This window comes from Phyllostomus hastatus, unplaced genomic scaffold (assembly GCF_019186645.2).
Source record: "Phyllostomus hastatus isolate PE091 unplaced genomic scaffold, TTU_PhHast_1.1 phas_contig_40, whole genome shotgun sequence".
NCBI lineage: Eukaryota > Metazoa > Chordata > Mammalia > Chiroptera > Phyllostomidae > Phyllostomus > Phyllostomus hastatus.
The window spans coordinates 37,979,023-38,001,842 of NW_025333872.1; the positions used below are offsets into that span (position 1 = coordinate 37,979,023).

The 22,820-nt window shown below is 36.2% G+C and overlaps 1 protein-coding gene across 1 annotated transcript in view; it reads right to left on the reverse strand.

Moving 5' to 3' along the window:
- The window catches only part of CEP162 (centrosomal protein 162), a 76,156-nt gene extending 54,819 nt beyond the window's left edge, over positions 1–21,337 (reverse strand). Inside the window, exons 1-9 of the mRNA XM_045842534.1 lie at positions 21,108–21,337; positions 19,963–20,078; positions 15,157–15,271; positions 11,830–11,976; positions 11,331–11,511; positions 9,326–9,393; positions 6,654–6,772; positions 5,062–5,092; positions 2,159–2,275 (exon numbers count right to left, since the gene is read on the reverse strand). Coding sequence (XP_045698490.1) covers positions 2,159–2,275; positions 5,062–5,092; positions 6,654–6,772; positions 9,326–9,393; positions 11,331–11,511; positions 11,830–11,976; positions 15,157–15,271; positions 19,963–20,019 — 835 coding nt within the window. The 5' untranslated portion in view covers positions 20,020–20,078; positions 21,108–21,337. The remainder of the gene's footprint in view (positions 1–2,158; positions 2,276–5,061; positions 5,093–6,653; positions 6,773–9,325; positions 9,394–11,330; positions 11,512–11,829; positions 11,977–15,156; positions 15,272–19,962; positions 20,079–21,107) is intronic.
- Between the last annotated feature and the right edge of the window lie 1,483 nt (positions 21,338–22,820).

A 22,820-nucleotide genomic window follows, 5' to 3' on the forward strand; every position in this document is an offset into this window, starting at 1 on the left:
CATCTCAAAAGAATTTTTACGTTTAGCAATACATTTTTTACTTTTGAGTTTCTCTTACAACCTACAGTAGTGGTTTTCATACTGTATTTTAAGGAAGCATAATGCTTCACAGAAAATCATGGATTCCACAGATGTTTGGTTGAAATTTCACTTTTAAATGTGCTTTAAAACTTAAAACTTATAGTAGAAGTTACTCTAAACAGTGCACCATTTATGCAACTGTAATATTTTAAAGACCATCACAGTGATAACTTTGCCTCCTGCTTTATTTTCATGCAATTGTAGAATAAAGTTTCTCTGGCCATGCTGTACGTGAACTTCCTGTAATGTGTGTCTAACTAGAAAAACTATAGCTTGACACTGGTCCTTTAAAAGAATTCATGCCTACTTACTGAAAACTGAGCAAGTGGATCTACTATCACAGCCCTTAAGTGACATGAACTTAAACGGCAGCAGGACTGAGGAACATGTGTTCAGCACATGCGTTTGTCATAGCAGAATACCCAGTTGAGTAATAACAAATAAATGAGTAACATGTCTTGATGGAAAAATTCTGTTGTAGTTTTTTGACTTTTATATATATTTTAAAATAGAAATGGGTGAGACGAGTCAAGGCAGTGGTGACTTAGCATGGTAGAGACTAGAAGAAAGAGATCTGAGTAGATTTTGTGGGTTGGATCATGTGTTTTTGATCTGGTTGCTGGCTACATGGGTGTGTGTTCAGTATTTGAAAATTCATCAAGTTGCACTATTATAATACATGATATAGAAGCACTATATTACTTTTCTATAGGCATATTGTACTTCAATAAGAAAGTAAAAATTAAAAAATAACAATAAAATTCTAACAGATGTTTAGAGTTAGTTAGTGATTTATCAATTCTATTGCTCTTTTTTCCCAAGTGTTTGGTTTAGTTGACCATACTGGTCAACTGGGACTTGCAAAGCAAACTGATTAAAAGTTTCCATTTGTAACTATTTATGTGGTAAATCATGAACACTTGCATATTATATAACAAAAACAAAATACACAAACATATTAGAAGTCCGATGGTCCAATGAGAATAACAAATATCTGTAACTTCTGATTTCAAAAACTTCAAAGACCATTACTGCTTTAACTTTATTTGTAAGTGTTACAATTGTAAACATTTATGTTTATACCAACAAAATACCATTTTTATCTATATAGAGTATACATAAAATTTCATTTGAAGATAAGGAGTCCACATTGTCTTAAAGACCTTGACAACCTTGCCCTGGCTGCTGTGACTCAGCGGGTTGAGCACTGGCCTGCCAACCGACAGCTCCCTGGTTCAATTCCCAGTCAGGGAACATGCCAGGGTTGCGGGCCAGTTCCCCTATTGGGGATGTGCAATAGGCAAACAATTGATGTTTCTCTTGAATAGTGATGTTTCTCTCCTTCTCTTTCTCCCTTCCTTCCCCTCTCTCTAAAAAAATAAATAAAATCTTAAAAAAAAAAAAAAGACCTTTACAACCTTTAGTTAAAGTGTAGATGGTCTTAGGCATTTCAAAATTTTGGGGTATAATCCAGCTTTTTCGTGAACAAGGGAACTATGGAAAAGCATAATAAGAATGAAGTTTCATTTCTCCTATACAGGGCAAATTTAACTAAATACTCTGGAGAAGGACAAAAAATTTAGTTAATATTCACCTATAGTGGTACACTTTGTATTAATATCATTCATTCATTCATTCATTCATTCATTCATTCATTAATGAGCATTTACTTAAGCCCTGGCCAGGTAGCTCACTTGGTTACAGCAGCGACCTGACACATCAAGTTTGTGGGTTCTATCTCTGGAGAGGGCACATATGAGAAGAAACCAATGAATGCATAAATAAGTGGAACAACAAATCAAAGCTTCTTGCTCTCTCCCTTCCTTTCTCTCAAATCAGTAAATTAAAAAAAAATTACTTAAAAATACACTTAATTTGGCTGACTAGCACTAGGTATGACCATCAGCAAGTTCAGATTAGATTATTTAAGGTGTTAAATACTGTAAAAAATGTAAGATATAAAATTTTATTGTCAATATAGTTACTATATGTTATTATGTAGTATATGTAAATGAAGTTAATCAGTCATAAAATATTACATATTTAGAAAACATTTGAGTTTTTCAAACATTTTCACCTGTTCCTGCCATTTGATTATCAGTTATTTCAGGTAGAACTTTTGGCACAGTTGTTGCTTTATCCTGTTCATCAAGGTTGACCTCTGCAACAGAATCTAATGAATCAAGCAGCACAACTGGAACAAAAAATAAGAAAAGATATTATGAATGTAGAGAAATTTGTATGCTCCTTAAAGAAAGCATTATAATCATACGAAATCCATATAAAAACAAAGATAAACATTTACATATAAAGAATATATAATCACAATATTTATAATAAGCATGATTTTCTTCTTATGTACAAGAGTAGGATTACATCAACATACATATCTATGCTTATATACATGCCTAATGTACATTTATATGTGGAAGGCAAAGGGCCTGAGAAAAATAAAGAAAAATGTTTTTTCCCCCAACTTTATTGAGGTATAGCTGACAATGAAAAATTATATATATTTAACATGTACAAGTTGGTAATGTGATATATTTATACATTGTGAGATATTTACCATAATAAGCAAATTGACACCCATGACCTTGCATAGTTATTTACCTTTTTTTTATGTGATGAGAACACTTGAGATCTTCCTTCTCAGCAAATTTCAAGTACATAATACACTACTGTTAATGACAGTTAGGCACTGGACCCAAGGAAGCACACATCAAGGGACATCATAATTACATTACCCAAAATTAAAGATAAGGAGAGAATCTTAAAAGCAACAAGAGAATAGGAGAGAGTTGCCTACAAAGGAGTTCCCATAAGACTATCAGTTGATTTCTCAAAAGAAACCTTACAGGCAAGAAGGGGCTGGAAAGAAGTATTTGAAGTCATGAAAGGCAAGGACCTACATCCAAGAATACTCTATCCTGCAAAGTTATAATTCAGAATGGAAGGGCAGACAAAGTGCTTCTCAGATAAGGTCAAGTTAAAGGAGTCATCATCACCAAGTCCTCATTATATGAAATGTTAAAGGGACTTATCTAAGAAAAAGAAGAAGATCAAAAATACTGAAAGTGAAATGACAACAAACACAACTATCAACAATGGGACCTAAAAAAACAAAAACAAACATGAACTAAGCAAACAACTAGAACAGGGACAGAATCACAGAAATGGAGACCACAATGGAGGGTTATCAGCGGGAAGAGGGGAAAATGGGGGAAAAGGTACAAGGAATAAGAAGCATAATTGGTAGGTACAAAATAGACAGGGGGAGATTAAGAATAGTATGGGAAATGGAGAAGCCAAAGAACTTATATGTATGGCCCACGGACATGAACCAAGGTGGGAGAATGATGGGGGTGGGTAGAGGGTGGATGGGAATGAAGGGGAGAAAAAAATGGGACAATTGTAATAGCATAATCAACAAGATAAACTAAAAAAAAAAAACCCTAGTCACATTGTTACACACTACATCTCCAGAACATTTTTATCTTGCATTAACTAAAACTTTGTACCCCTTAGCCAACACTTTCCTATATCCTGATCTCCCAGCCCCTGGTAATCATCATTCTATTCTGTTTCTATGATTTTGGTATTTTTAGATTTCACATATGAGATCACATAGTTATTTGTCTTTCTGTGTCTGCTTTCCTTATTTCACTTAAATGTCTATCATGCTCAACTATGGTGTTGCAAATGGCAGGATTTCCTTTTTTGTTTTAAAGGCTGAAATAAGTGTGTGTGTGTCTTTAACCCATTTTGATTGATTTTTGTATATGTTTAAGGTAGGGGTGTCAATCTTATTTTCACTGGGGGCCACATCAGACTTGCAGTTTCCTTCAAAGGGCTGAATGCAATTTTGGGACTGTGTAAATGTAACTACTCCTTATCAGTTAAGCGAGAACTCGGTGCTGCCACTGGGTAGAAACAAGGTGCCAGGCAGGATAAAACAAGGTGGAGGGCCAGATTTAGCCCGTGGGCCTTATGTTTGCCACCTGTGGTTTAAGGCATGGGGTCCAGTTTCAACTTCTGCATGTGGTTACCTGTTTTCCAAACTCCATTTACTGGGGAGACTATCCCTTCCTGGGTATTCTTGGTACCTCTGTCAAAATTAACTGATCATATATGCATAGGTCTATTTCTGGACTCTATACTATTCCATTATGTGTGTTTGTAATGGTAATAGCATACGCTTCTGATTACTATAGCTTTTTAACACACTGATAGTTTGAAATCAGGATGTGTGGTACCTCCGTTTTGTTTTTCTTTCGCAAGATTTGTGTTGCCTACTTGGATTTTTTGTGGGTCCATGTGAATTTTAAGATTATTTTTTTCTATCTGTGAACAATGCTACTGGAATTTTGATAGGGACTGCACTGGGTATGTAGTTCACAGATCCAGTGATTTAATGTCCTGTAGTATGGACTTTAAAACAATATTAATTCTTCCTATCCATAAATATGTAATATCTTTCCATTTACTTGCATCTGCTTCAATTGTTTTCATTGGTTATTTTGTAGTTTTCAATGTACATGTCTATTACTTCCTTGGTTAATTTATTCTTAATTTATTCTTTTGGATGTTATTTTAAATGGGATTGTTTTCTTTTCATGATGTTCCTCTGATTTCAGTATCAGGGTGACCCTGATCTCATAGAATGAGTTTGAAAATATTTCTTCTTGTTCTTTGAAAGAGTTTTAAAAAATTGGTATAAGTTCTTCTTTGAATGTTTGGTAAATTGCACCATAAAGCTATACAGTCTTGGGCTTTTAAAAAAGAAATGCATCAAGATAGCAGAAGGGATATATTATTGAGACAAACCATGAACTTTAATTCTCTAGAGATATTAAAAAACAAGTATAGATAGTGATTGATTCAGAATTATTTAGATGTGAACAATTAAAATAAAAATTAAAAAAAAGAATTATTTAGATACAATTCCAACTAAAATACATGAATATACATAATATTTACCATTGGCCAGCATGCCAGTTTTCTCTTCTTCCTGTATTCAAGGTAGAAAAGAACCCTATCATTTAAAATGAAAGTTATGTAAAATGACTACAATGGAAATATTAACAAAAATTGAAAGTCAATGCTTTATTCCATTAGGAAAAGATCAGGAAATGTTCTTTCTAGGTTTACCATGCCCATTCACTGGTAATTCTATAAGACTAGACATTGTACCTATGACAGAACTTCTAGAAGTCTCTTTAGAACCTTGGAAATTATTAGAAATTAATTTAGACCTTTAAAAAAGCCTTGTTTAAAATATACAGATGCCAACTGCTCATCTACTTTGCTCAGAAACTTTTTAACTCCAAGATAACAAGCATACATCATATAAGATTCCTTCTACTATATCACCATTCCTCCCTTCTTGTTAAAAACTAATGATGAAATATAATTTATACTCATGGTCTCATCTACATTTTGAGGAAATTTTTCAAAAAGGTGGGCCACCAAATGGTAACATTTAAAATTCATCAATATTATAGTTCCCTTACCGTAAGTTTTCTGAGCAGCGTCATCTATATTCTCCATGTGGACAGGCAATGTAGAATTATCTCGTTGTAACAAAACCTTATTTCCTTTCTATTTTAATCCTCACCCAGACAACTCTCTCCTAGGTTCCCACATTGAGGTTGACACGTTTTTGATGCAGGCTACCCTTTCTTAGTATACTACACTAGCATGCCTTCTACTGACCTGTTTATTTTTCATAAAATATTATAAATGCCATATTCCAAGTATAAATCCCATTCAATTTCTAAGAATACTCATCAGATTTCATCAATCTTTGTGTATTCCTAAGGCCATCTTGTTTTTCTACCTAAACTATAGGATACAGACTCTCACAGACACAGTACTAGGTAAGAAGAAGATATTTCTTGGAGTATTTATTAATACCTGAAAGTGTTTCTTACTCAGAGAGTTTATGGTTTCACACTTTCAAAACATCTAGACCTGACATGTAGTGCCAATGCATGTCCAGATCAAAACCAACATAATAATAATCGTCCTTCTGGTTACTATTAGGTAGCTCCAGGATAAGGTCTATAGGACAGGCAGTATGTTGTAATATCCTTAACTACTCTTGGCAGGAACTGAGAAGAGAGATAAGAGTATAGCAGTGTTAAATGTGAAGAAAGTAATTTAATTCATGGTCTCAGCTAAGTAAATCTCAGGCACTTGTATTACTATTAGCGTAAATACCAAGGGGTACTTACTATATTCACGAGGACAAGACTTACCAAAGAAAAGCATAATTTATTAAACTTGCTTAAAATTAGATCTGAGATTTTAATTAAGTTTTTATCTTTTAAAGCTTAACTTAAGGAAATTACTTGCCAAAACATATCCTAAAGAATATCATCATTGGCCATGATACTTCATTAAGATTTATGCCAAACTGACATCCTAAGAAAATGTCTGCATGTTGAGACCTATAACTTAACAATAATGAGCAAGACTATAAAGAATTCTGTATTTCTTGTTCTTCAAATAGTGACAGCTAAAGTGACAAAAGTAGTTTCAAAGCTGTCAAATGCATAATTGATGTATACCTGTTTGGATTCGTTTATTTTTTGTGACTCAGGGTTTTCTCTGGAATTAGTCTCCTCATCTTTAGTAGTCAAAGATGCATCAATATCCTCCTCATCTTCAAAATCATCAGTGTAATTTTCTGAAAAATTTTAGAAATAGAAGGATCACATTGTCAAAAAGTCAAATTCCAGGAAAAGACTCATTTCCAAATGAAAAATTCTGCAGAAGAATAATTTATTGAAATAGTAACATAAATATAACTTTAGACAACAGATTTTTTGGCAAAGATTTATTAATTCCATTCATGAGACTATCTTAGTTTTATTTCATTTTTTTTGTACTACCAGGTACTTATAAAATTATGTTTTATATTTTTAATCCTTTATATTATTAACTGACTAAAATTTTCTAGAGGTGCCCTAGAAATATCTAGAGCTGATAGAAAAAAAGATTTTGTATCATCTTTAAAACAAACTTTAGTATGTTTCTTAAAGACAAGAATCTCATATTGCTTTATAAAGGCAACACTTTTATAAAATCATGACTCTCATAAAAGAACGGTTTTACTCATTTTTTAAGTTGATTTTCTTGGTCTCTGTAGGTATCTCTACTATACACGTTCAATGGTACTCATAGGAAGTCCATCTCTGGTACTCCCCTTAGGAAGTACTGACCCTCTGTGATCTTCAGTTTCCCAATCCTGGGCACTTCTCAGCTAACAGCCCAAATTATATTTCAATGGCTTTGAAGTAGAAGAGAAAGGTGTGTCCATGTTAACATGATGCTATCAGATTATTTATGGGGAAGATAGGGCAGGGATGATTTAATCAGGATGTATTCATCAATTTTCAACTTGTTGTTTATAGACCTTATGAAGGATTGGCTGAGATCTGCAGGCTGCAAAGGGGGAATGACCTTTTCAGGGTGGAATCAATCATTCTACAAAGAAACGCAGACTTATTTGTATTTCAAATATTAGATCGCATTCAGAAACAGGATGGCCTGATGAGAGAAAGACTGCCTGAGGTAGAGAGACTGCTTCTGGAAAGGCTTTTAGTCTTCTCTTTGAATGGAGGGGACAACTTGAGTGTAATTATTAATGGAAGTTTGGGAATAAACTTGAGAGGGCTTGGAAGTTAAATAGAGATGCTTCCAGTGAGACCTGCCTACAGAACACCTCCATTTTAGTTCATAAGGAATATGAGGCTAGAACAGCGTGGGTATTGTAACCTAGATAGATAAGCTAGGTTTCTTGGTTAACATCTATATTTGGAGGCTGAGAAGCTCACCTTTGTTTCTCCACCATATGAGAAAGAACACTGGGATTTTCTAAGTAATAGTAGGCACAAATTTACAAAGTTATTGAGAAATTACTTCGTATCAGACATTGTTCTAGGACCATTATAAAAATGACTATGATTCTAATACTCTAGGTGGGAATCATTGAATTTTAAGGAACCTAAGAGATCAGATTTGGTTAAGAAGAGATGATGAACAAGGAGGGAGGAGATATGAGAGAGTATGACAATAAACTTAGACAACTACTTGGGATTTGGGAACTACCTGAAATCAGTGGAAGGGGGTGTAATGTTCGTGTGACTGCAAACAGGTGGTATAAGAAGCAGTGCAGGCAGTATGACATAAAGTTTAAGAGCATGACCAAGAGCCAGGAGGCTTGGATCCACTACTTAGTTCTACTAATTTCAACTACAGAATGTCAGCAATGGTTTAATGTTATTTGAAAGTCAAGTCTAGTAAGATAAAGATGCATATTGTGAATCATAGGACAACTAAAAAAATATAGCAAAGATGTACACCAAGCCAAAAGAAGGAATAATGGAATGCTGTAAATACTCAGTCCTACAGAATGCAGGACAAAAGGAGCCATAACAACAAAAAAGATGGGAAGATACAAAATGAATGGCAAAACAGTACCGTATTTTTCAGACTATAAGATGCACTTTCCCTGCTCCCCCAAATTTGGGAGGAATAATGGTTGTTACTGCTGCTGTTGAGTTCTATTTACATTGGTGAAATATTACGTTATTTATGTTATCAAATATTTTACCACATTTTTTGCTTCAAAATTTTTTTCCTATTTTCCTCCTCTAAAACCTAGGTGTGTCTTATGGTTCAAAAAACACGGCAAATGACCATTCCAAAAAATTCATTTTTGTAAAGTGTAGAAACATGAATTAAAAGTCAGAGATTATCAGATTGGATAAAAAAGCAAAACCTAGCTATATACTATCTGTAAGAAAATCATTTTAAATGTAAAAACAGACACATTACAAATCAAAAGATGGAAAAAGATAAACCACCCCAATCACAATTTAAAGGCATTGGTCTAGGCTCCACTGATTTCCCTGGTCCTGTCTTCCCAACTGGCCCACTGCCAATAAGGCAGCAGTGCACTTGGCAATTTCTTTGTAGCTCAGACTGCAACATAGGCAATTTGCACTACCTGTTTAAAGCTCTTTCCAAGACAATATGATTTTCTTTTTAATTATTTGTCTCTTATGTTTACTAAAAACTATTCTTTTCAAATATTGAAATTTTACTTTTATTCTTTTAATAGTTCGTTTTCATATTTTTTCATTACTATTTATTCCCCTATACCCTTTTCCACCTCCATCCCTCCCTCCCCCCACTCACCCAAATCACTGCAGTATTTAAAAAACAATGAAATTACCTGCCGGTTCTTCGTGTTTCAATTCATTCCCATATTTATCTTCAGTTAGTTCTATGTTAGCTTGATTACTGGAAAAATATTTACTTAATTTAGTATTACATGTTTTTAATACATTTCCATGCAATCCTTTGTGTATATTTAAAAAAACCCTTAATACTATGTATTCCTCCTCAAGTTTTCTTGTTTTTATCAAAAGCAAAAAATTGGGGAGCTATAAGGAAAATATTCTGAAAATAAAGGTTTCTTAAAGCTTAAATGTAGCTGACAAAATAACAGGGAAAAATGCTGTTTTAAACTTTACACACATACACAATATTACACCTACAGTGTGTGTGTGTGTGAATTTACATGTTTAATGATCCAGATATCTTTTCTAAAGATTAGAGACTGACCACAAGCTATGAGAATCAGTGAAATCTACATGAAGGCCAGAAAAAAGGTGCCAGGGCCATCATTTACATGCTAATAAGCAATTTACTCCTGAAATGGGAGTTGCACAGGAGCCTTAAAGCAAGAAAAACTCAGCAAGGCAACAAAGAAGCTTGAGCCAGTTTGAATTACACTAGATGTATTAGTTCAGATGCTGCTTTCTTTCAAACCCAGGAATTCTACCTTTTTCAGTCCATCAATTCTGTCTTTAGTGAGATTAGAAGGTCCAAAAAATTATAAAACTGTAATAATAGCAGAAAACAATATTGTATATTGAATACTATGCTATCCTCTGACTAGTGTGTTTTGGAGTAAAAATATCAGTAGTTAAGAATATCATTAAGAAATCAGAAAAAAGTTAAGGGCAAAGACTTGTGACTAACCTGTGCATGCCTAGTCTATGTTATCACTGTTGGGAGAGGCAATTACCATGGACCTGCATGTTCTTGCTGGGTATACCAAGGATACAAGGCATGGACTCCCCTTTCCTCGGTTATTTCTCAGGGTTGTGTTTGCAGTGAGCCACCTTGAGAGGAGGACTGTTTCCACTTTACAAGCAGTGGAATCCCTAGCCTCAGTGATCCTCTTATAAAGCAACCCACCACATGTGCGGAGAGCCATCGTGGACCCTTTGGGCTGCTCCCATTGGCCTTGTGGGGCATAGGGAACTGAGGCAACAAACTTGACAGTTAGGTACTCAAACTTTTGTTGCGAGAAATAAAGTCCCTCGTTTCTGACCCAGGAATCTTGTATCTATTGTCAGCATCTATAAAACTGGCAGGCTAACTCACTGACTTCCAGGTAGGGTACAAATCCCAGACCCTACATAGTTCAAGACAATTACTGCTTTGTCTACCTCCTGTAAGAAACTAAGCATCGTGAGAACAGGCACTGTAATAATCAGAGGTTATGATTCTCTTGACCCTTAATATAATTATAGTTTGGTATTCTTAAAAATCTTAAAATTATAATGACTTTCACTTAAAATTTAAATAATTAAATGATACATGAAATTGAGGAAATTAAAGGTATCAGGTTTCACAAAGGTCTTGATAACGTCAAATGTCCACCATGCCTACAGAGAACCAGCTCAGTCAACTAGTAGGATTTCCACAATAAATGAGGTTTTCAGGTAGTCTTTAGGGTCAAATATACACAAAGGTAGGGCACAGGCCAAACCTGTCTTTGCTCCCTGGTTCCCCATCCCCTTTCTGTTCCTTTTTCCCCCTGAGTTTACAGCAGCTACCTGGACTCTCTTATTCACCTCATCTGTGGAAAATCACTTGATAAATCACTCTCCCAGTAACATCTTTCTGGCAATGTACTGTTAGTCTCAACAGTTATCTCAGGCATGAAATTTCAGATAGCTAGAGGTCAAGTGGCTCTCAAATACAAACCAATGTATTCTGTTGATAGAAAAGAAAAATTCTGACCAATATAATGAACTTAAAAATAAGATTCCACTTTTGCCTGTTACAATATTTACCCATTTTAGTCCATGTATATACTAGACTTTCAAAAATACAGGAAAACACAGAAATCATTTAATGTTCAGTTTATACTTTATCCTCATTACCTATGTAAAGCTTTAAAATGTGTGATATCATTAGAATCCAATTCCTTATTTAATCTTGAATAATCAATGGAAGATGTTAAGCCTTTCTCAAGTCTGGCAAAAAATTGCTCTTTTTCCTCTTGTTCTTCTAATGTGTCCAATCCAAATCCAAGAACACTATGATTGAGCTCAGAAACTATGTCTAAATGAAAAGCACAAACACATTTCATTAACATACAGAATTTTGATAAAGTTAACTTTAATGATGCATTTATTGATATTATATATTACAATTTTTAAAAATCTGGAACACACTTTTCTTAATCTTTCACCACCAATATAGATTTATATTCATAATCAGTAAGACTCCCTTAGAAGTATAATTATAAGCCTTCAAGGAAGATATTAAATCTATCTAAGTGTTTCATAAAGGAGGTTCCAATATAGTTGTAAGTTAATTTTTATAAAAATTGTAAGTATGGTAACTAACCCATCAACTCTTATGTCTCAGATTTCTTACCATTTGTTTCTAAGCTGTCAATACTTAAGATAGAGGTTCCACTGCTCTTGAGAAAATGAATCCTTTCAGCAGACTCCTCTTCTATTTCCATAATAGGTTGAGAAGTCGTCTTCGTTTTCAAGTAATTTACATTTGTTCCAAGCAGTCCTAGGGATGAGATTTAAGATAGCTGGATATTTATATTCCGAGCATTGTTTTGACAATCATGCCAACACTGTAATACTAACTTTGTGGATCATGACTATAAAATAAATCTAGTCTACTGAATAAAAATCCATCAGATCTAAAATTCACAAAAGAAAGATTATAATTCTATTTGCAGTGTATTTTATGAAGAATGTTTCAAAATTCTGCATAATGGGGTGAAAAGAGACATGATTTTTAAAGATTATTTTGAAGGATAGTATTTTATACAGTATACTAAGCCACTTTAATGAGTATCTTCTGTCTTATATACAGCAAAGAGTAGAAAATAACTAGCTGAACTGGAAAAGAAAGGCAATTCCAAGCAAAGGGAAGAAGAGCTACAAAGGGTCAACAGTGGGTAGGACAGGCCACATCTGAGGTACAAAAGGGCCAGTGCAGGTGGGTCTGGAGAGTGAGGGTAAAGTCCAGGTAGATATAAGCCTGGAGCAGGAATTGACAGTTACACTGTGCTCATCCTCACAGGCCGGGGGTAAGATTTGCTCTTTATTCCAAAAGCACTAGAAAACAGTGAAAATGTTATTCAATCAAAATTTCTTTATCCTAAGAGTACATATTTGTTGTAAAAACCGATACACAGAAAAAGTAAAAAATTATATTATGTGATAAGAATATGAAGATTAGAATAATATCACTTTTGCTTAGAAGGAAGCTTTATTAAGAAGTCACAAATTCTATAATTCCCTAATTAGTGTCCTCTTGGAAAGGGTTCAGAATCTATTTATTTTATGGCTTTGTGTGAATAATGGTTTTATAGCTCGAATAACTTTCACAGCTGCAGAAAATCAAGAGGTATATCTATAGGCATTTCAGAAGAAAAGTGCCTGCCAAGGTTGGGGTGCTGTAGTGGTGTCTGTCTAGGGTCTCGTGTTGGCTCCAAAGCTGGACGCAGGGATATGACCCACACTAAGTGTGCTCACAAGAGACTGCTGTAACTGAAAACATGATCCAATTTCGTTATCTGCACTGAAGAGTACAGAAGGATTAGGAAGTTTTCCCTCTAAGCAGAAAATCTTCTCTAAGCAGAAGATTTTATGCTTATGGTAACTAAAAGAGAAAACAAAATTAGAAGGCTGGAGTTGCTCAATGTAGATGTTTAATGGCATCTGTCTCAGATGGGCAATGTGTTCATTCCTCGAGAGGGTGTTCATGTCTGCTTCAGCAGCTCCGACATTCTGGATGGCAGGAATCATCTAGTAGTAGGAATTACCTAGCACTAAGAACACGACATAAACTCCATAAAAGTTTGTGATTGAACCAGGGACCAGGTCATTCCGTTGGGTGGAGAAATGCTCTTGCTTTCCTTTAAAGGAACATTGTCAAAGTTTGTTTCTTAAGTATCCTTCCTTGTATTCTTTCTAATCAAATCTACTTCTGATTGGTAAATTCCTTTAAAGATTATTAATACCTTTAGTCAGATTACATTCAAATGTTGGTCTAGTACCTATTCTTTCCTTTTGTGGTAGGTGTCCACAGCATTCCATCTGATTATTTTCTAGAAGAGACTTTAATACTATTAGTATTATGTAAGTCTTAAATCTTTGTCAACAATTCCTATAGTACTGCATCATATAATATCCTTTTCAACCACCAACATGGAGAAAGATTCTAAAAAAGAATTCTTCACATGCTAACTTTAGCAATGTTGCATGATTTGGGGATTTATGAAAACGGCACTGAATTTTTCAATAAGGCAATTCCTTATCACACACTATTGAGAACAGAGAAGTGACTATCAAATTCACTCTTACATTTGTTTGTTAAACAAATTATTCTTTACTATTGAGGGGCAGGGGATATGAGGGAAATGAAGTGTTTTATGCCTTCACAAAGCTCCCAACCTCCAGAGTAGCCCTATAGGTTACAACTATTAACACAATGTATAAAGGCTATTGTGGTGTTCTGACTTGGAAGCAAAGGAGAAAATAACTGTGGTGATAAAGGAGCTAGAAGAGTTAGGGGAGGGTTGCAAAAATACCAGACTTTTCTGGACAAGAAAGAGTTTCCATGTCTCCTAACATGGAAAGGCATTCTGGTGGCAAGAAGCATAAGCTAACATGGAGTCAATGGGTGTTTCCAAGAGACAAGGAATAACTGAGTGTGGCTGGAGTGAGGCTAGAAAGGTGGTTTCCCATCAGATTATGTAGAGCCTTAACTGTCATATTAAGGAATTCAGGCTCAATTTTATAGGAAAAAAAAAAGCCATAGGTAAATTTTTCCTCTAGAGAAGATTTATCAAATCTCATCAGTATGTGAAATGGTGCTTAATGATCCACAGTGTGAATATAGGTATTTCATAGAAGTAGTCCTGAGCTTCGCTACAGACAGAATGCTTATCACATATAGTACAGTGAACAAAATACTCCACAAAGTAATTTTCCATTTGTAATGACACAATGAGGAACAGTTCAGAGACAGGTATTCAACTGTGTCAGAAAAGATTAAGAATGAATTCTCTACCATTAAGGTAATAAATTAGCCCTGGCTGGTATGGCTCAGTGGATTGAGAGCTGGCCTGTGAACCCAAGGGTTGCTGGTTTGATTCCCAGTCAGGGCATGTGCCTAGGTTGCAGGCCAGGTCCCCAGTAGGGGCACATGAGAGGTAACCACACATTGATGTTTCTCTCCCTCTTTCTCACTCCGTCCCCTTCTCCCTAAAAATAAATAAATAAAATCTTCTTTAAAAAAGGCAATAAATTAGTTCTTTTACTAGTGTTATTAAGAGACTGTGATACCAAACTCTATAGATTTTGTTAAAATCTGTACCATAAGATGGCATTAATGTGTTGTCAGAATATTTTATTAAATCACATTAAATCAATTTACCATTAAACATGATAATGTATAAATATACCTATACCATTATTCATCATCTTAATTTGAGTAAATAGAAATTACCTAAATGTAAAATAACCTAATAGTGCAGAAACATATATTCTCAATTACATAATATATAATACAGTGAAGATAAAAATCAACTTAAGCCTCAAAAATTCACACCATTAGTATTAAGCCTCAAAAATTCACACCATTGTATTTTACTAGAGTAAAAAATCCAGAATTAAAGTCTTGACTGACCCCTTGTGGTCAAATAATTTGAAATTAAAAATCAGCAATATTTACCACCATCTTCAAAATCATCTGCTGTTATCCACCATGGAAGTGTATCTTTCTTTTTCACTTCTCTTTTAACTTGTCCAGGTGTTTTGTTTGAATTTTCAAAAGAATCATCTGAAAGCTAAAGAAGATATAACCTGCTGAATTTTAAATTTGAATATTTCAGATTCATCACTAAAAATGTTCCTTTGTTCCCTCAGTTAAGCTATCTCACATACATAAGCAATATTCTCAGCAGTAATGTATGACTTCATATTTCTAAACATGTGACCAAAATACTTAAAAATCAAGCATTTATCTCTGAACACCAATTTTATACACAGAATTAAACAAGTAAACTAATGAGGGAAAACATAAACAACAAAGAAATAAAGAAAATTTGATCAAGAAACTTAATCAGTAAAGGAAAGGAAGAAAAATACAATCCTCTTATAGACATTCTCAAGGGTCTAAGAATAAACAATAATTAAGCAAAATTACCTAGCATCGCTCTAGAAAAACAAAGATTTCTAAGACTGAAGAGAATTGAGTGTCGTGTTTACCAGAGAAATTAGCATTTTGTCACAATAATTTATAAGCTTTAATAAATATTTATTTGTCCTTTTCAACTCTTCAGGTCCAAATTTTACTACAATCCTAAATTCCCCACTATAACCTCAACCTAGCCCCTCACTCTTAGCCAATAACTTGGCCTCTCTCTTCGGTGAGGAAATAAAAGACCTTCAAGTCAAAAACCATCCTCCTTCCCCTCATTCCATCACTAAACTCACCTTTTAAGGTACTGCTTTCCTTTCTCATAAGAGAAATTATTTTCTTCTACTTCAAGGAGAACCTGTAGAGGGGTTACTCCCCATCTCTCCAGGCTCTTACTTCCTTGGTTATCCCATTTTACCTCTGCCTCTTCAATCCCTCCTCTCCACCCTTCCTTCGCATTACACACCTGCTCATCACTGCATCCCCAGGCCCTGAAATAGCACCTGGCACAACTGTAGACTAGAATAAAGAACACTCAAGTCTACCCTACTTAAAAAAAAAAAAACCAACAATAACAACAAAGGAAAACAAACAGAATAAGGTCCATATTCCTATCTCCCTTTTACTCAAAGTATCATTTTTCCTTTATATACCAACTTTTAAAAAAATTCTTACCTAAGAACATGTTTATTGATTTTTAGAAAGAAAGAGAGAGAGAGAGAAACTTCAATGTGAGAGAGAAACATTGATCCATTGCCTCCTATATATACCCTGACCCAGGATCAAACCTGCAGCCCAAGGTATGTGCCCCGACCAGAACCAAACCCACAACCCTTTGGTGCACCGGATGATGCTTCAACCAACCACGCCACCAACCAGAGCTATTTAGCAACTTGAGTTCACTGCTCAATCCCTTAAAATCTGGTTCTCATCCAAAACAGTTCCCCTACGAGACACCAAAGGCCTCCTAAATGCCACTGATAAAGGACCACTGTCAGTCATCTTCCCTGATCACATCATAGAACTTGATACTGGTGACCAACTCTTAAACTTCTTGAAACTCTCCACCTTTGATGCCACAGCACCAGTTCCTCCAAGTTTGGTGAAAAACTTGGTGGTTAGGTGGCAAAAGTTTGGTGACCTTCCCCACTCATCTATTTTAACAGCTCTTGGCAATTTTGTCTATTTATTTAACACTTAACTTCCACACACCTCAGCTTTGTCCTTTTTATCCTTATTCTACACACACTTTCTACAGAAGCAACCAACATTTTCCCCATAGTTGCTCTATTTCAGGAACTATTCTCAGGTTACCCCATTCTTTAAGTAATCAAGGAGATTTTACAGATAGGGAAACAGCTCAAAGGGGTTAAATAACTTGCCCAAGTTGCTAGTGTTAGTGCTACAGAGCTGGGATCCAAACTGAGATCTCTGTGACTAAAACCTGTCTGCATTCCATGACACTGTGTAGTCCCCCCAACCAGGACATTGCTACCAGAGTGACCTTTTAAACTTCCAAGGTGACAACACATATTTCCATCTGCCAGCCAAGCAACTTTACCTCAATGATTTGTGAGAATATCATTTTTAAGATGTTCAAATGGAACCCATTGTCCTCCCTGACAACCAGACAGGAAGAGAGAAAATATTCTTTATCCCACCTGAATTTTACTTATTTTTTAAATTTTATTTTAATTGTTGTTGCAGTACAATTTTCTATCTTTTACTCCCATCCCAGCCCACCCACCCAGCCCTCCCCTCCTCCCTCCCATTTCTACCCACCCCTAGTGTTTGTCCATGTGTCCTTTATACTTGTTCCTGTAAACCCTTCCCCTTTTCCCCTGAAATTCCCTCCCCTCTGAACACTGTGTCCCACCTGAATTTTAGCACATCACTTTCCACTCAGTCTCTAAACTTACTATTACCTTGCAATGTTCCAATTCTCTCTCCTCCCCACATCTCACCATTTACCAAGTTCTGAGAATCTGCCCCAGACTCAGCCTACTCTTCGTAAACCCCACGGTCACATAAAAGTGTGGAGAGAGTACAGGTATGGGGCCTCACAAATCTGAGTTCAAATTTCAACTTCAAAATATGCTAGCTCTGTTGTTTAGTGAAATTACCTCTCTTTTTATTTTATTCACCTGTTAAAAATAGCCACAGTAGCACTGACCTTGCAGGGCTGTGGCAAAAATCAGGGGAAAAAAATGGAGAATGCCCACCTTGCTGTTTAACACATAGTAGGTATATTACCACTTTTGACACTACTGCAGTTTTCCAGATTACTATCATTGAAAACAAACAAACAAAAAAAAAAGAAATAAAAGAAAAAAGCTGGTCCCCAAATAATAACAGTGTTGGCAAGGATATGAAGAAATTGTAACCCTAATATACTCACACACTGCTGATGGGAATGTAAAATGAACAGCCACTTAGAAAACAGTCTGGTGGTTCCTCAAAAAGTTAAACAGAATTCCCACATGACCCAGCATTTCCATACTAGATATATACACAAGAGAAATGAAAACATACATCCACCCAAAGACATATGCATGGCTGTTCATACCAGAATTAATCCTAATTGCCAAAAAGTGGAACAGAACTCATATGTCTATCAACTGATTAAGTGGGTAAACAAATGTAGTGAATTCACACAATGGAATGTTATCCAGTTAAAAACAGGAATGAAGTACTGAAACACAATACAACATGAACCTACCTTGAAACATCATGTTAAGTGGAAGAAGCCAGACCGAAAAGATCACATATGTATGATTCCATTTCTATGGAATGTTTGTAATAGGCACATCTTCAGAGACAGAAAGTAGATTAAAGGTGCCTATGGCTGGGAAAGGGAGTAACTGCTAATGGGTTCCTTTTGGGGGTAATGAAATAGTCTAAAAGTGATGGTGATAATGGTTGCATAACTCTGTGAATATACTAAAAACCACTGAATTATGCACTTTATGTAGGTGAACTGTAAAGTATGTGATATCTCAATAGAATTGTATATAAAAAATGTGGTATTACCAATCTCCTTAAGAACATATATATGTAAACCATATATCTCTAAGTAAACTATTTGAATAATTTATGAAAATGATTTTAGCATGACTCTAAAATTTTTTTCATTGTTAATAATGAGACACTATCTTACCCAACTCTGTAATGTGACATACGAGCTTTTATCAGTTGAGGCTTAATATGAGAGAGAGAGGGAGGAAGGGTCGGAGAAAGGATGGAAGGAGGAGAGTGCTGCAGGGGTGATGAAGGGTCAAAGAAAAAAAATTACTTGTACTGCTTTTTATTTTTTGCAATGAAAATACTTCCCATAAATTTAATTTTCAAAATGTGCCCATATTTGACATAAAATTTTTTAATGGGAAGTGAGAGTCATACCCTGAGTATCTACTACATCCTGAAAGCTGGCAGATGCTTTTTTAAACCCTCACAACAATCCTACACAGTAGACATCATTTTACCTATTAGATAATGAAAGTGAGGTTCTTTCTACTACATCATACATCAAACTCCCTTTTCGAACAAGAATGTTAGCATAATAGTTTAAATGTGACTCTTCTAATTGCTCTACAAGGCCTCTCCATGTATATAAATACATAGGATGTGTTGTAACCCTTTAATTTGTACATTCAGCAAACACTCATTAAGTACCTGTTAGGTTCTGCAGGTATAGCAATGAACATATAACCATCACATCACAGACCTATACAAGTAAAATAATGAATGCTAAGTGTTACATAGAAAATTAAATACATGGTATATTAACAAGTGACTTGGTGTACCTTTTTACTGGATAAACAGAAAAATCTCTCTCTGAGGTAGTGATATTTAAGGTGAGATTTTCACTAGCCAGGTGAAGAACAGGGGAACAGCTAGTACAAAGCTCCCTGCGTGAAATGAGCTTGGCATGTCTAGGGGGTAAAAGGCCACTGGAACACGAGTGGGTAATGAGAAAGTGAAGTAGCCATGAACAAAAATCATCCAGGGCTTTGTAAACCATGGGAAGGAGGACTTTGAACTTTTATTCTATGTGATAGGGAAGCCAACAGAGTATGCTGTACATAAAGGACGAACAGAGTCTGAGTTATGTGACAGATTACGCAGGACACAGAGTGGGGAAGCAATGCTGGGGCAGCACCTAGGAACTGATGCAGCAGTGGAGCTGAGCTGCTGGTGTCCTGGACTAGGATGGGGGCAGTGAGAGGGAAGGGAACTAGAAGGATGATGAACTGTATCTTAGAGGTGAAAGAGAAAAATTGAAGGATGAGTTTCTTATCAGACAGATTTATAACATAGCTTTTAAAAATACAAACTTACCTCTTTCATGAACTGTTCAAACTCTTTATCCAGTTCTTCTTTGGGATAGTGAGCCATAGTCAGTAACTTTCACTTCCCAAAGTAAATATCCCACAATATTTACAACATTGGGAACACTAAATAACAAGAATAAACATCTTTTGAGGAAAGTCACCTCACATCATGAAAACAACCAGACTTAAAACCTTAGACATTTCTCTTATGATTTAGTATATATGCACGCTTGTGGACCAATAAACTAGACAAGAGTTTCCCAATTTGTTCATAAAAATAAAACTGATTTGGAAAAACAACCTTCAAAAGCAGTTTGCCTTGTACTTAGGGTCCAGAATACGTTTTTATTGTTAACATCCAATTGGTAAAGGGTGGCCTCCACACTACACATATTCGTGTGTGTGTTAAAATTTAACATCCCTTGAAACAAATCAGGTCCTCTCAAGGAATCTTTTAAAAATTATAAATTAGCAAATCCAAAAGGCCGTTTCTGTTTTGCAAAGCATAGGACAGTTTGAGCTGCCTTATCATTAAACTAGTTATTTATCAATTCATAGTAACAGCTTTGCAAAACAGACTTCTCAGAAATGAGGATGTTTCCAAACACAGACAAATGGAATCAAAGGGAATCAAGACTCAATCTACCTAAAACAAAATTAATGGAGTACACAAATCAATCAGAATCCGTTGTGTTTCTTTTGGAGCGAGGGAAAGTCAACAAAAACGATGCCACGTGACTTGCAACGCAAAGCTCTCCTCTGCACTGCTACCGAACTCAACTTCAGGTCTGCCCCACACCGCAGCTTCCCTTCTCAGAGGCCGGGAAGAAAGGAAGGAGGGGATGTGGAGACCAAAGCAACACTTCGCCCTATCGGTGAAATAACACCTCCTCACCCTCATCAGCATTTCTGATCAGTTTTAAGATGTGTGCGGTTAAGGTCCTGAACACAAATCTTGGTCAGAGGCGGAAGCCACCCAGAGGCAGGATCCCGGCTCCAGGAAGCGAGGGTTCGAACTGGCGGGAAGACAAAGGCTAGCTCGCAATTGCAATTGGAGTCAAGGCGGACGTGGTGAGACCTGAAACTAAAGCTCAAAGGACACTCTTGGCCGTGGGGAACCGAGTGGGAGGCAAGCGTCCACGTCTCACCTACCTTTACCTCTGAATTCCCCGCTTTGCCAGAAGATCGGCTGGGGGCCCCCACAGTTGTCAGGGTAACAGACCTATGCCGCCAGGCTCCCGGGTCACCTGATCGGGTCCAGTCACGTGGTTCGCGGGCTCTACTGGACTGCCGTTAAGAGTCTTTTTGCCTCAAAGAGTGAAAATTGAAATAACCTCCTCTCGGGATACTTTAGTAACTGGTAAGAGCCGTTGCTGCTGCACCACTAGAGACCTTGCCGCTTCCTTTGCACTTCTTGGAAACCTGGAAACAGCAACCAGTGGAGGAGCAGAAACATGCATGATGGGTGTTGTAGGCTAGCCCATGGCTTTCTGGGAAATGTAGTTTAGCTCCCCTAGTTTTTGTATTTCCGCGCTTCTCACCTCCTTTTTGTAACCCTCCCTTGTTTCACCTCTCTGCATTTCAAACTCAAGCTTTGAAAACATTTAATTTTTTGGATTTCTTCTACGTGTGAAGTCCTGTGTGGTCGTTGTAAGAGAGATTTACACCAGTGACAAAGAACAGAATAGGGATTCTGTTCTACCATCTAGTGGGCAGAAAATTGAAAACACTGTATACACTACAACCTACTACACTTCCTCTTTTCCTCTCATTCTATAGCGGCATCTTATAATTACTTTCTTGGGATTTTATTTTATTTTTGCTCTTTCTGTGAAAAAAAAAAAACAGTTTGGAATTTCAGAGGACAGCAGTTAGGGTAGTGAAAGTAAAATCCACAACAGCTGAAAGAGTTGCTGCTGGCTGATGTAGCTTAAGGACCTCATCATCTTCAGCCTCAATTTTTAATTCAGCATGTGTTTATTGTGGTACAAATGCATACATGGCAGGAGCTGTGCCATATGACAAAGATTTGAATAATACAGATTTTTTGAAGCTATTATTTATTGCATGCTTAAGTTGATAGGAGCTTCACCTGCATTATTTCATTCAATTGTTGCAATCTACAAATCATTTCAATTCCATTTGTATTTTTTTGGTGCAGGTACAAGATAATGATAGGTGCTAATTCTACAGCCCTATTACATTGCTCTCCCACCCACCCCTACTAGTAAGCTTCTTGCAAATCATGCCTCTTTCACATTAATTTGTGTTATGCAGTAGCCTCAGATCTTTTTGGTCTCATCTTTTACTCCAGCCATAGCTCCTTAGAGGCTTTGATGAGTTTCATGCAGGTGTAAGTCAACTGTGAGCCTGCAATGTATACCTCTTACTTTCTGATCCCCGAGACTTCTCTGATCCTTTAGGGCAGGGGTGTCAAATGCATTTTCACCAGGGATCACATTGGCCTTGTGGTTGCCTTCCAAGGGCCGAATGTAGTTTTAGGACTGTATAAATGTAACTACTCATTAACAGGCAAGCGAGAGCTCGGCTCTGTTGCTGGGTGGAAACAAGGTGCCCAGCCAGATAAAACAAGGTGGAGGGCCTGATTCTGCCCTCGGGACTTGTGTTTGCCACCTGTTCTTTAGGGAATCCACTCAGCACTTAACACTTACAAAGTGGAAGTGTGGGGTCTTAACCTTTGTGGGCCCATCATTAAACAAAGAGGGTTGAAGCTGATGAAGAAATGATTCCCCTCTTCAACCTCAGGATGGACTGTATTTATACAAATTTCATAAAGCTTCTCCAAATGCCCTGTGTGGTCCAGAACCAGTTCATAGCCAATTTGATTATACATTCTTGTATTGA